Below are 14,944 nucleotides of genomic sequence, written 5' to 3'. Positions count from 1 at the left end.
ATCATCCGCTCACACTATTTCTATGTTATCCCACTTTTGCGTCCATTCCCTGGGGCAATTTACGGAAGTCAATTAACCTGAACCTTGGGGATCTGGGAAGAATCTGGGAAGAATCCGGAGCACCCGGAGGAAGCCCACACAGTCACAGGGAAAATGTTCAAACTCCACACTGGCAACACCCGTGGTCTGGTCAGGATTGAACATGGGTCTCTGGTGCTGTGAGGCAGCAACTGTACCAGCTGTGCCACCTTGCTGTTGAAGTAGATAATTCTGCCTGGAAAGCTTATACGACTCTGACAGAGTTTATAGAGATTATCATCTTTTTAAAAACGGGCCAAGATTGCAAGTTGATGAAATCGCAAAACAATGTCGATAAGCGACTGTACGTAGAACTTGTTCCACTCCAAGTACAATGGACTAATTACGCTGTGCAGATTTGCAACAGAGGCTTGATTCAGATACTCATCTCTAATAGTGTCTATTGATTTCTGATTCGCGGAGAGGACATTTCACTAGCATTAATGGGTTATGGGCAGGGTAAAAGATTATAGCAAATGTAATATTGATTTTTGCTTTAGAAATACAATGGATGGCACCAAAGTGAGTTACGTTGGCCTTCATCAGGATTGTAATAATGAGCAAAGCAGGAAAGAAATAGCAACTTCCATGACCGCAGGTTATTCCAAAATCCACACTGCCAATTTAAACTTTTGAAGTATAGTCAGCTGAAGCATCTAATGCGAACAGATGAGGCTGTGCCTTCATGTCTTATCTAGAAAGCAGTGCATGGAACTGTGAGGCTGCTCATTGAGGCATTTGTGGATTACACCAGACAAGGTAATGGGAGACCATTCCAATCAATGGGATTGAGATCCAAGCAAAGCTAGATCCTTCAAGGTTAAGAAGAGGGAAATGTAATCCTGTTGTTGCTTTCGGTAGGCGGGTGCGTTTTGAGATCGGAAGAGTCATCCATCATTGCAATTAACTCCAACTCACTGGTGGGCTGCCGAGAACAATGGGGGACCTGGCAGGTGGGGTGGGGGGGGGGGTTTCGCCAAGAACGAACGGATCGAAGGGGAATGCCCGGGGGGGGGGGGGGGGGTGCTGGAAAGGAAGAAGGATGGAGAAGCAGTGGGGAGGGAGCGGGAAGCTGCCTCATGAGGCAGCAGGCAGTAGATAGCACTGTGCATACTGTAGTAACTTTATCAGCGCCAAAACGTGGTGGCATTTATGTACTGCCCAGGTTGTACACAAAGCAAGGCATTTCACTGCACCCAGGTACATGCAACAATAACGTCACATTCATTCATTCATTCATTCATTCATTCATTCATTCATTCATTCATTCATTCATTCATTCATTCATTCATTCATTCGTTCATTCATTTTTTTTTGTAGATGTATACACCTCCGGGTTGGATATGCAAGTGAACCCGACCCTCAGTGCGGTACACGTGTCCTTTGCAACCGTTGGAGCTCCGGTGCACAAGAGTTTTGCCGTGAGGAAGAAGGTGGAGAAGGTTGGACTGTTGAACTTGCCAGTGGACGCTGATGGTCTCACCATGGTTAAAGTTTGAGAAGGAGCACGACTGAATACCCTGTGGATGTGGCCCATCCATGTACATACAGAAATCTAAGGAGCCAGATCCATGAGGTAGCAAAGAGTGTGCATGGGGTGCAGACATTTGGCTATTGGCGTCCTGGGTGCTCTACTCAGTCATCTACAGTTCACTTTGGACAGTGCTACACATCTCCAAGTGCTGCATGGTTCCATGTGTAGTCTGTGTAGCCTCTTTAGGAAACTCATTAGGGTGGAACCATGAAGTGTTGGGAAGATTTATCCAAGCTTCCCATCCCTTTAAAATCGAGGATCGAGCAACAAAACAGACAAGAGCTTTGTGCAGTGGCAGTCGCATCGCCAATGAGGTTTACCCGAGGCGGGATTATTGCTCATTGAAAACGTGTACAGCCTGATGTTAGTAATCGGTGACTGAAGAATGGCTAAACATCGTCTTGTAGATTGTGTAGAAAGGCAGCAGAGGTTGAATGGGGGGAGGGGGAGGGGGGGAATGGGATTTAAACTCAAAATTCAGGCTGTTCTCGGGGCATCTGAAACCCACAAGTATGCATCAGCTTTTAATTTATCTCTTTACTAATTAATCTAACAGATGAATTTAAATAAAATTGCCTCTGAAAGCTGACGTGGAACGGCAAGCAAAACAACATACTTGCAGGCCGAAACCACTGGTGACGCTCAGTAAAGACAGCTCTTTGTCCATCGTCTGTCGCCCATTGATGGTGATCATGGAAAGCAGTCAAAGTGTATGAAGCGATCGGATAGTGAATGTTCACTTGGCACACTTGAAGGGCTACTTTCTCTGAGCACCTAGTATTGACAATATGTTTTTTTCATTCTGAGTGTAAATCTAACTGTACTTATCACTTTCAATATGAACAAACGATATTAAAAAAAGATTTTTAAAATGGTGTCGTGCGTAGAATGAGTGTGTGCGGGTTAATGGTTGAGACCAGTTTGAATTCACTGGGGCTGTAAGCAAACCAGCTGACCTCCCAACAGCGAAGAGAATAACAGCACAAACGGTCTTATTTAGCGGCTTTAACGTTGATTTCTCTAATTTCAAGGAACCCTTGCATTCCCTCACTCCCCCACCCTAGTCATCCTACCAGTTCCACTGTTTGCATCCCTTCAATACCACCTCTTCCCCAGGCAACAATGGGCCAGCATGGGGTCCTCCCTTCCTTGATCATCTGTTGGTGGCTCTGCTTTGTTTTGGCCTTTTCCTACCTCCAGTTCCCTCCCCTCAACTTTCAGTCTGAAGAAGGGTCCTGATCCGAAACGATGGCCATCCTTTTTCTCCAGAGATGCCGCCTGACCCGCTGAGTTACTCCAGCACTTTGTGTCTTCCTATGATCTTATTTATTTTTGGTTGTTCCCTGTCACGGTACCATATGTTTATCTTTGCCAAAAATAGTCCCATTAAAGAGAGCTGTGATGCAAAAGCGAAGTAGGCTCCACAACTTACGCTGAGAGAGTGGCATTAATGCAATTTCCCTGCCTGATGCGCCACTCCAGGAGTCTGTTTAGCGTGTGAAAGATTATGCACACATGGCCATTTCAAAATGGTGAGTTTTAAATTCCAATACTGAAACATCGACCAAAACCTTGGCTTGACATCTACAGAGATGGAGAGAGCGAGAGAGAGAGAGTCTGGAAGAAGGGTCTAGTGTTGATTCTTTAAAAGCAATATTCAATTGTGGTGGCACAGTGGTGCAGCAGTAGAGCTGCTGCCTCACAGCACCGAAGACCCAAGTTTGATCCTGACTACTGGCGCTGTCTGTGTGTACGTTCTGAGGGTACGTTCTCCCTGTGACCGTGTGGGTTTCATCCGGGTGCTCTGGTTCCCTCCCACCCTCCAAAGATGCGCAGGTGTGTAGGTTCTGTAAATTGGCCCTAGTGTGTCGGGATGCAAAACAGTTCCAACATAGAACTAGTGTGAACGGGAGATTGATGGTCGGCGTGGACTCTGTGGGCTGAAGGACCTATTTCCACGCTGCATCTCTGAACTAAACTAAATCTAATTTTGATCCGACCCAATTTGGCAATCCTACCCATTCCTTCTCTCCTGAGATGCTGCCCGACCTGCTGAGTTACTCCAGCATTTTGTAAAATAAATACCTTCGATTTGTACCAGCATCTGCAGTTATTTTCTTACACTACCCAATTTGGCAATCATTTCTATATGCAGTATACCAATTGTAAAATTGGTGTGGGTGCTTGGCCTGGTGGTTTTCCAATTTTCCAGGATCTGACAGTCGCCTCATTTATTGTGTAATGTATGCAGTATATTGGTTATACTGTAATGCACTTTAGCCAATATAGGTTCCAAACAACACCATCAATACACTAGCTGGACCCACAGTGCACCATGGTCCCATTTCATTTATTATTTAAAAGGATACTCTGTTTGAAGTTGAAAGACTTGAGTGGCTAATGTTAACACTGACCGTCCAAGTCCAAGTGCTCAGACTAGGAGTGCCTTCAGTAGCATCTAGCTGAGAGGCCACTCCACTGCCTGCACTCTATTGGAAGTGTTGAAGGCCCTCTAAAGCGGGCCTCAGGGAGGGTCAGGGACTTTGGGGCAAAGCCAAGCCCTTCCGTGAGGAACCCGGTTGCAGAACGTCTTGAAAGACACCACGTCGTAGCTGGACCGACCCAATGAGTAATGCTGTTGCCAGGATAGGTATTCTGGGCCTGTAAGGGGCGGGTCGGCCTCTGTCCATCTGCGAGAGATGATGATGTGGCTTTGAAGTTGCCCTGTTTGGAGAGGGGCATGTTTTATCTGTGGTTGCCTTTAAAGCCTGTAAACAAAGCATCTCCTTCCATTCTCATGCCTGAACACACTTTGGCCGCCAAAGTGACCAAGACATGTCCACATAGGTGCTTAGGTTCCCAGGTATGAAAGAGGTATAGCAGGTTTAGTTTAATTTAGTTTAGAGATACAGCATGGAAACAGGCCCTTCGGCCCACTGACTCCGTGTTGACCAGCGATTCCCGTACCCTAGCATTATCTTACATACTTGGGACAATTTACAATTTTATCGAAGGCAATTAACCTACAGAATGGAATGAGCAACCAGAAGTAGCCCACGCATTCACAGGGAGAATGCACAAACTCCATACCAGCAGCACCTGTAGTCAGGATTGAACCTGGGTCTTTAGCGCTGTAAAACAGCAATTTTAGCACTGTGCCACCCTGTGGCTGCTGTAACAGCTTTACACCATGACCTCAATTTACAGAGTCGTGGTCAAGAGAAAAGTGGCACCTTGGACATTTGGATTGTTAGTGTGTTGGTTTCCCGTGACTGTGGGCAACTGCTGGCTACACTCCTGAGCCCATAACAACTTCCATTAACAACATGACTTTATCATCTTCAAGTAGCACACCCCCGAGTGCTTACCTGGCTGAACATCATGAGACAGGTTACCTGTTGGTGAATGTACCATGATGGTGCCCAACCCAGGTGACTATTTGCGTGCTAGCCACAGAAGCAGATCTACAATCACATACTACTATCGCTCAACACTCTTAAATCTCTATTCCTACAGCAACATTTCTTACTTTAACTATGATCTTCTTAAACTCCGTCTTTACCTTGCACTGAAGGTTATTCCCTTATCGTGCATCTATGCACTCTAAATGGCTTGATTGTAATCATATATTGTCTTTCTGCTGACTGGATTGCACGCAAGTTTTTCGCTGTACCTCAGTACACGTGACAATTAACTAAACTGTAATAAACAATGTGTCATGGAGTCATACAACACGGAAGTGGGCCCTTTGGCCCAGCTTGCCCATGCTAGCCAAGATTCCCCATTTACACAAGTCCCACCTGTCCACGTTTGGCCCAGAACCCACTAAACCTTTCCTATCCATGTGCCTGTCCAAATGTCTTTTAAATGTTGATATAGTTTCTGCCTCAACTACCTCATGCAGCTGTACGTTCCATATACTCACCATCCTGGCACCTCTCATTATTTCTTCAGCTGTTCAGCTGACAATTTCCTGGCTTTTTGCAACACCCACACTCAACTCAGAGGTCAGCATTGGAATTTAAAACTCACCATTTTGAAATGGCCATGTTTGCATAATCTTTCACACACTAAACAGACTCCTGGAGTGGCGGATCAGAAATTGGGCAAGTTCCTCTTTCCTGGGTCTTCTCTCAGCCCACCCATATCTTTGCATTCAGTTTAAAAAATAGTGCAGGGAACAGCAATTATTAATGCTCTTGCGGAACTGAAAGTGCAGCCGTAGACCTACCAGCTTTGAAACAATTGGCATTTATTTAGCAACTTATGTCACCATTAGACTGCTGGGACTGGGCTGCACGCGCTGGAGTTTAGAAGAATGAGGGGGGACCTCGTTGAAACGTACAGAATAGTAAAAGGCTTGGATAGCGTGGAGGTGGAGAGGATGTTTCCACTAATGGGAGAGTCAAGGACTAGAGGTCATATCCTCAGAATTAAAGGACGGTCTTTTAGGAAGGAGATGAGGGGAAGCTTCTGTAGTCAGTGGTGAATCTGTGGAATTATTTGCCACAGAAGGCTGTGGAGGCCTTAGTCAGTGGATATTTTTAAGGCAGAGATAGATAGATTCTTGACAAGTACAGGTGTCAGAGGTTATGGGGAAAAGGCAGGAGAATGGTGTGAGATCAGCCATGATTGAATGGTGGAGTAGACTTGATAAGCCCCATGGCCTGATTCTATTCCTATCACTTATGACCCTATGACTGTGCCCAGAATACTTCATTACCCATGTTAAGTTTGGTTGATTGATTGAAAGATACAGCATGGAAATTCTCACATCCACACGTCACACACTGGAGGCAATTTACCTACAGACCCACTCGTCTTTGGGATGTTGGAGGATGCTGGAGCACCCAGAGGAAACCCACAAGATCACAGGGAGAACATGCAAATGCCTACCATCGATTACCTGTTCATACTGGTTCCAAGTTTGTCCATTTTCTCATCCACTCCCTACATAGCATCTACAAAACCTGCACATCTTTGGGATGTGGAAGGAAAGTGGATCACCCGGAGAAACACACACAGTCGTAGGGAGAATGCACAAACTCCAAACAGGCAACACCCAGTGCAGGATCGAACCTGGGTCTCTGGCGCTGTGGGCAGCTGCTCTACCGCTGTGCCACTGTGCCACCCTCAAGTGGTAACAGATTATTTGACTAGCGAGGGGCTAATTCACTGGTTCACTGCTGCTCATCCAGTGTCAGCATTGGTACATTCACATGCACGGGCACATGCTCAAACACTTCCACCGGGCCACATGGACAACGTACTGACTCCACACAGGCAACACCCAAGGTCGGGATCGAACCTGGGTCTCTGGTGCTGTAAGGCAGCTGCTCTACCAGCTCCGCCACTCTACTGGTTATCTCCGAGGAGTTGCTGCAACCCACAATTCTTCAATCACGTGTCGATAGGTAACAAAGTGCTTCAGTTTAATAGGAGGAGAGTTGGTTGGGTCTTGCTGAACTATACTTCAGGTTGCCAAATCTGTTTGGATCTATTTTAGGAGACTACATTTTAAACATTCAATAAACGCTTGTCACAAATGTGGCTGCTTTCATACAAATTACCTCCAAGTAAGGAAGTGACAAATAACAAGGCATGAATTGTCTGTACAACTGTACGTCATATTGTTATTAGAATGAGACAAAATGTGCTTGGTCAGTTGATCGGGCACAATAGGGCAGGAAGGGGAAGCCCTCTGACAGGAAGTTGTCAGCTGGCCGCTGACTGGACCTGTAGCCGATACTGAGCAATGTGTTTGTCACCAGCGCACCCAATCCAATATCATATTGTTTCTCACCAATTTGTCCAGATGGATTAACGCAAAGTCTTGAAAACTTCCTGTTCTAATCACAAGAGCTTACAACCCAACAATATGAACGATTAATTTTCCACTTGTAAGTAACTCAACTACCTCCTTTAGCAGCTCATTCCATATACCCACCTCCCTCTGTAGTTCCAAATTTGCCCCTCAGGTTCCTATTAAATCTTTTCCCTCTCTCCCTAAACCTACGATAACACCATTTAAATGGCATTTGAACAGGTACAGGGACAAGAATGGTTTAGTGGGAAATGGGCCAAAATTGGCCAGGTGGAACTAGTGTAGATGGGACAGTCTGGGCAGCATGGAAAAATTGGGCCGAAGGGCCTGTTTCCGTGCTGCAGGTCTCCGTGACTCTTTGTACTCTGATTCATCATTCACCTACTCTGCGTAAAAGTGTGTAACATGCCCTGCAATTCCCAGACATAGCCCTGTTCCTGTAACTGTGGCATTAGTTTAATTTAGTTTAATTTAGTTTAGTTTAGTTTAGTTTAGTTTAGAGAGACAGTGCGGAAACAGGCCCTTCAGCCCTCCGAGTCCACACCGACCAGCGATCCCCACACATTAACACTATCCTACACACACTAGGAACAATTTACATTCATACTAAGCCAATTAACCTACAAAACTGTACGTCTTTGGAAACCAAAGTCCCTGGTGGACTCTTCGGAAGTGATGATCACAAGATACAAGATACAAGGTCTCGGAGAAAACCCACGGGGTTTTGAGGAGAACATACCAACTCCATACAGACTGCACCCGTAGTCAGGATTGAACTCGAGTCTCAGGTGCTGTAAGGCAGCAACTCTACCGCTGTGCTACCGTGCCACCATATGTATGGGGAGGTGATAACGGTCTTTCAAATATGGACAGGATGTCCGTAAAGTGTCTATAAAAGAAGAAAATAATTGCTTCCGCGATGCCCATAACCAGAAGCTTCATGTACATGTGTTATGAGGCAATTCAAGAAGGTTTAGTTTAGTTTAGTTTAGTTTAGAGAAGCAGGCCCTTCGGCCCAACGAGTCTGCACAGACCAGCAATCCCCACACATTAACACTACACTACACACACTACAGACAATTTACATTTGTACCAAGCCAATTAACCTACAAACCTGTACGTCTTTGGATTGTGGGAGGAAATCGAAGATCTAGGAGAAAACCCACGAGGGAGAATGTGCAAACTCTGCACAGACAGCACCCATAGTCGGGATCGAACCTGGGTCTCCAGCATTGCAAGCGCTGTAAGGCAGCAACTCTACCGCTGCGCTACCATGCCGCCCACTGATTGAGTCCCCAGCCAATTGTGGAGGGATATGGGCCAAACGCAGGGAAATGGGACAAGCTTAGATGGGACATCTTAGTCAGCACAGATGAGTTGGGCGGAGGGACCTGTTTCGGTGTCTTTTGGCTCTATGACTCAATTTTGGTGTTCGACCAATTGCCTGTTTGTGCCTAGGTTTGTCCCACCAACTTTCACGAAGGCAGACCCCAAGTTAGTCCGTTTCTGAATGTTCACCGGAGACATAATCAGTTTACAAATTTCATTCCCTTTCTCTTATTGCCTGGGGATAAATATCATTTATTTCTGCAGATTTTTTCGATTTGAACCATTTTAATCTACTTGATTTCCATTTCTTTGATGCATCGTAGAGCTATTCATTTCACTGGGATTATCATGATTTATGGAGAGCATTTCATTCATCTTTAGTGAATGGTTGAAGCCTTACTTAGTATATTAACAGATTACACTTTCATTGCTTCTTCCTGTTGAATACCCATTGAAATGTAGATCGCAGCCATCCTCTTCAAATTTCTGCCTTAGATTTATTTCTTACTTCTTATTCAATTTATGATTAATTTGTTCATCCTTTAAGGTTACAAATTAAGCTTTTGATCCCCAATATTATGTCTTGCTCTCTGTCAAAGTGTTTAAGAACAAATACCTTCAATTTTTAATTTCCCTCTCAGTTCCTTAAGATCGGCCTTTGTAAAATGATATATCAGAATCCTTGTTTTCTGGCTTTGTGACTCTCATATTGTGATAAACTTGATCGTTCAATAATCTCTCATTTATCCCAAGTGTCCACAACTCGCACTTTATGCACATTATGTCAGCTACGGAAAATGAACTAATCTTAGTGACCTAAACAGGGCGTTCTGTTTTTGGACGTTGATCAAGACTTTGCCAATTGTTAACAGCTTTTTCAAAGATTGCAGTTCCCAATTCATTACATTTTCAGAGACACGAGGAATTGCAGATGCTGGAATATTGCGTCAACTACGGAGTGCTGGAGTAACGGAAGGGGTCAGGCAGCATCTCTGGATAGGCAACGTTTCAAGTCGGGACCTGCTTCAGAATCATTGCAAGGAGAAAGCTGGAAAATAGTTGGGTGCAGGATAAAGCCTGGCAAGTGATAGGTGGATACAGCTGAGGGAAACTTTTGAATGGCAGAATTTTTACCCCATTCATTTAGTAGACATTCCCTTGGTTTTTTTGGGGGTTTTAAAAAATATATTTACAAATACTTTATTCCAAAACAAAAACAAACATACAAAGTAATAACGCGATCAACTCAAAAGCTGCCTATATTGGCAGTTATCAAACAAAACAATTATCTAATTAAAATTCCGCCAACTTTGTCAACAATACGTCCGACCTCCCGCGGCGACCAGCGTGCACGGAAGGCCTCCAGCGTCCCCGTGGACACCGCGTGTTCCCTCTCCCGGGATCGGCGAGCACGAACGTAACCCCGGAAAAGGGGCAGGCAGCCGACCCCTGTACGGCCGTCGACTACCCGCTGCCTGGACCCGCGGATGGCCATCTTGGCCAGGCCCAGGAGCAGACCGACAGGGAAACCCCCTCCTCCCTCCCTCCCGACCCTCCCCCCTCTGTACCGGGTGCCCAAAAATCAGGAGCGTGGGGCTAAAATGGAGCCGGAACCTGAGGAGCAGCCCCTTCAGATACTCGAACAGGGGCCGCAACCTTTCGCACTGTGTGTACAAATGCCATTCCCTTGTTTGGAGTCTGTGCTCCTCTCTCTCTCTCTCTCCTCGTTCAATATTATTTAAGTTTCAGCAAATAATCTATTTTCATTTTTCAATTCCTTTTGTCAGGCAGCAAACAGTGACCTGCCTGCCTGAGGATTGAAGACTCTTGCCCTGTTGTCTCTGCAATCCTCTGGTGACCTGGATAATCGTAATGATAAACAATTGTTCTCCGAATCCTGATTAACAGCGAGTGTTGTGGCTGCATCGCAATCCCCAGACAGTCAGAGGGAACCAGCCATCACATAAACCGCGCACATGACCCTCGGAGAGAGTGAAACTCGCCAGGGGTGGGCACATCTCCTCATTCTGTGAAAACACACTAGTCCCTGAATGATCTCACAGAGGCAGAGCAGGGCCATCGGCTCTTCAGCCATTCGAGTCTTCACCAGCCATTGTACCCTTGTTACATCCATATCATTTTACTCTCCCCATCAACTCCCCCGAGGTTCACCAGCTCACTTACACACTTGCGGCAATTTACTTTGGCTAATTAAACGTCCGATCCATGCTGCTTAAGAAGATGGGAGGGGTCAGATTGGGTGGAAGGGAGGTCAGAGGGCATGGTAGGAAGGGAGTTCAGAGGGCATGGTAGGGTGGAAGGGAGGTCAGAGGGCATGATAGGAAGGGAGTTCAGAGGGCATGATAGGGTGGAAGGGAGGTCAGAGGGCATGATAGGGTGGAAGGGAGTTCAGAGGGCATGATAGGGTGGAAGGGAGGTCAGAGGGCATAGGGTGGAAGGAAGGTCAGAGGGCATGATAGGGTGGAAGGGAGGTCAGAGGGCATGATAGGGTGGAAGGGAGGGCATGATAGGGTGGAGAAGGGAGGTCAGTGGGGATGTAGTGGAGGGGAGTCAGAGGGAATGGTAGGGGGGAGAGGTCAGAGGGGATGGAGGATGGAAGGGAGAGGTCAGGGGGGTGGAGGGTAGGAGAGGTCAGAGGGGATGGAGGGTGGGGGGAGAGGTCAGAGGGGATGGAGGGTGGGGGGGAGAGGTCAGAGGGGATGGAGGGTGGTGGGGAGAGGTCAGAGGGGATGGAGGGGGACATGACAAAGATTGTGTCCGTGGGCAGGCACGGGATCAGAAGTGGCCGGTGAGGGCGGGAGGCCTCAGTGGTGTACTCTGGTGGGGTGAAGGGGACTCGGGAGAGAGAGGAGAGGAGAGGGTTGGGCTTGGTGTTCAGATTAGAGATGGGATATGAGATGGGAGATGGGTGGAAGAGCACAGTTTGCTCCGAAGCAGGGGAAACCGTGCAGGAGTCCTGCATGGAGTGGGGGGAGGGGGGGGCAGAGACGGGCAGAGACGGGCAAGCTTCTAGTCCATGGTGGATGTCAGGAATAAGAAGAACCACTGGTTGAAAAAGTGGATAAGGTGGAAGATGAGTAATGGCAGTCCTTGACATGTGTAGGAGAGAAAGAGAAAGGGCCAGAAGGTGCTGAATAATGGTGGCGAGAGTTCAGCATAGCACAGAGAGGAAAGACCATTGGGGGAAAGAATGAATTGACTAAAATGGATGACCATGGAAAGTATGTGCTAGGATCATTCCAGGAAGGAATTTCCTGCTGCTGAACTCATTGAATGATTCCAACGATAATATTGTCATTGTGAGGCCCACTGCAAATTGGAGGAACAGCACCTCATATTTCGCTTGGGCAGCTTACACCCCAGCGGTATGAACATTGACTTCTCCAACTTTAGATAGTTCCTCTGTCCCTCTCTTTCCCCTCCCCCTTCCCAGTTCTCCCACAGTCTTCCTGTCTCCAACTACATCCTTTCTTTGTCCCACCCCCTCCCCTGACATCAGTCTGAAGAAGGGTCTCCACCCGAAACGTCACCCATTCCTTCTCTCCTGAGATGCTGCCTGACCCGCTGAGTTACTCCAGCTTTTTGTAATACCAGCGATAAGCTGATAGTAGTCACGCAGTTGATTATCCTCGTCCATCCCTGCCAGGTTCAACATGGTGTGCAGTTTCCAACACTTGAAGCTGGCACCACTCACAGAGGGACTCTCAGTCTGAAGGAGGGTCTCGACCCGAAACGTCACCCATTCCTTCTCTCCAGGGATGCTGCCCGTCCCGCTGAGTTCCTCCAGCATTTTGTGTCTACCAACAACTGCAGCCTGCTCAGCGGATAATCGAAGACCAAGGTGAAGACACTTGCAGCCGCCAGACTCTGCGTACCTTTGTATAACTGTGGTAACATCTACACATGGTAATTCATAAGCCATGAAGTGGGGAGAAAGAGTGGCCCTGGCCTGGTCACTTCGGAGTTCTACTGCCAAGAACTCACAGATGAAAACTCCAGTGGAGCAATCTTTAGGGGAGAGGTGATGGGCATAGACAACAAAATGTACAGTACCTTCAACTGCTACAAAACTCCCTGCCAACATCACAAACTAGAGGCAATAAACAGTAAGTTATCCAAAGCAACCTACTGTGCCGATCACATATCAATTAATCTGGAACTAATTGAAGATGTCTCACTGACATCAAACTCCACGGTGCCAAGTGACAGATCGTGTGTGTGAGTAGAATAGATGGCATTTGCCGAATCGCTGACGTTACATCTGGCAGGACTGTGATCTGACTGTCACTTTTATTGGCATTGCAATCCATCTACCTCTGCTGCAAGGGGCGTTACGCATCTCAGCACAATTCCTGATCTGCAATGCAAGCTGCGATGCTGTCTCATGCATTGCACTGCAACTTGGAAGCGAACTGGTATCCTTAGACGGTCTGACAACTGGGCTGCAGGGTGGCGCAGCGATAGAGTTGCTGCCTCACAAGCACTGGAGACCCGGGTTCTATCCCGACTACGGGTGCTGTCTGTACGAAGTTAGTATGTTCTCCCCGTGACCGCATGGATTTTCTCCGAGATCGCCGGTGTACTCCCACACTCCAAAGACCTACAGGTTTGCAGGTTAATTGGCTTGGTGTAAATTGTCCCTTGTGTAAAATGTCCCCAGTGTGTGTAGGATAGTATTAGTGTGCTGGCCGGTGCGGACTCGATGGGCCGAAGGGCCTGTTTCTGCGCTGCCTCTCTCAACTAAACTAAACTAAACTAAACTAAACTAAACTAAACTAAACTAAACTAAACTAAACTAAACTAAACTAAACTAAACTAAACTGCTAGTCTGCAGCCAAATCACAGCGTGAACAAATGACATTCAGTCCAGTGATTATAGAACTGAATGGGAAAAACATGTTTGAGGAGCAGTCCATCTGACACCTGTCCCTGTAAGAATCAAACCATCCTTTTGACTGTGATTGAAAGTGCTTGAACAGAGTTTGTACTGTTGGGAATTTGAACAAAGCGCTGGGCAAACATATTATGGGCTAGTCACTGTGTAGAAAGGAACTGCAGATGCTGGTTTATGCTGAAGATAGACACAAAATGGTGGAGTAAGATGCTGGAATAGTAGGTGATGTTTCCGAGCGTTCCGACACGAAACGTCACCTTTTTCTTAGTTTAATTTAGAGATACAGTGCGGAAACAGGCCCTTCGGCCCACCGAGTCCACGCCAACCAACGCCAGCATTTTGTGTCTATCATACGCCAGTCACTCTCCTTCTTAATTTCAGTTCATTACACTTATCAATCATTAGTGGAAGGATATCTACAAAAAATGTTCTTTGTATATTATTGTGATATGTGAATATGTTGAAGCACTAACACTGCAGTTTTCAGATGGTGAGCTACTAATCTCACTGCGACTGTCAGGCTCAGTATAAAATCAGAGTGAGTTATGAACCTCTTAGATACCAGCTCAGCAATAACATTGGTAGAGAGTATGTTATATATTTCTGATGGATCCTTCTGGGCTTATAGGTTATGGTGCCTTTCAACAAGTCTGTGTGACTGTCAATTATATAACTTTGAAGGTATTTATTTCACAAAATGCTGGAGTAACTCAGCAGGTCAGGCAGCATCTCAGGAGAGAAGGAATGGGTGACGTTTCGGGTCGAGACCCTTCTTCAGACTGCGGGACAAAGGAAGGATATAGGTGGAGACAGGAAGATAGAGGGAGAACTGGGAAGGGGGAGGGGAAGAGAGGGACAGAGGAACTATCTAAAGTTGGAGAAGTCGATGTTCATACCACTGGGCTGCAGGCTGCCCAAGCGAAATATGAGGTGCTGTTCCACCAATTTCCAGTGGGCCTCACTATGGCACTGGAGGAGGCCCATGACAGAACGGTCAGACTGGGAGTGGTAGGGGGAGTTGAAGTGCTCAGCCACCGGGAGATCAGGTTGGTTAAGGCGGACTGAGCGAAGGTGTTGAGCGAAACGATCGCCGAGCCTGCGTTTGGTTTCGCCGATGTAAAGATATAACTTTGAATACTATTTTCGCTAGGGCACGTTCAGTATGTTTCCCATCCCCACTGCATTTTGAATTGCCCGCACTCCTCTTAATGTCTTGGGACATTGGTGTCATTTCCATAAATCAGGTTGACTTGCAGTGTATCGT

At 46.6% G+C, this 14,944-nt stretch overlaps 1 protein-coding gene and 1 non-coding gene across 4 annotated transcripts in view; both read left to right on the top strand.

Annotated features, from left to right (window-relative positions):
- The window catches only part of robo4 (roundabout, axon guidance receptor, homolog 4 (Drosophila)), a 134,711-nt gene extending 132,255 nt beyond the window's left edge, over positions 1-2,456 (top strand). For all 3 annotated transcript variants that reach the window (XM_078426780.1, XM_078426778.1, XM_078426779.1), the window contains one exon: positions 1,399-2,456. In XM_078426780.1, the coding sequence (XP_078282906.1) occupies positions 1,399-1,577 (179 nt within the window). In that variant the 3' untranslated portion in view covers positions 1,578-2,456. The remainder of the gene's footprint in view (positions 1-1,398) is intronic.
- LOC144608847 (U4 spliceosomal RNA) lies at positions 1,893-2,032 on the top strand. Its single transcript, XR_013549243.1, has one exon. It is a non-coding gene; the product is annotated as a U4 spliceosomal RNA (small nuclear RNA).
- Positions 2,457-14,944: the final 12,488 nt, after the last annotated feature.

The sequence above is a fragment of the Rhinoraja longicauda genome, chromosome 32, assembly GCF_053455715.1.
Source record: "Rhinoraja longicauda isolate Sanriku21f chromosome 32, sRhiLon1.1, whole genome shotgun sequence".
NCBI lineage: Eukaryota > Metazoa > Chordata > Chondrichthyes > Rajiformes > Arhynchobatidae > Rhinoraja > Rhinoraja longicauda.
Note: the sequence above shows the minus strand (reverse complement) of the source record. Positions and strands in the feature narration are given on the sequence as shown.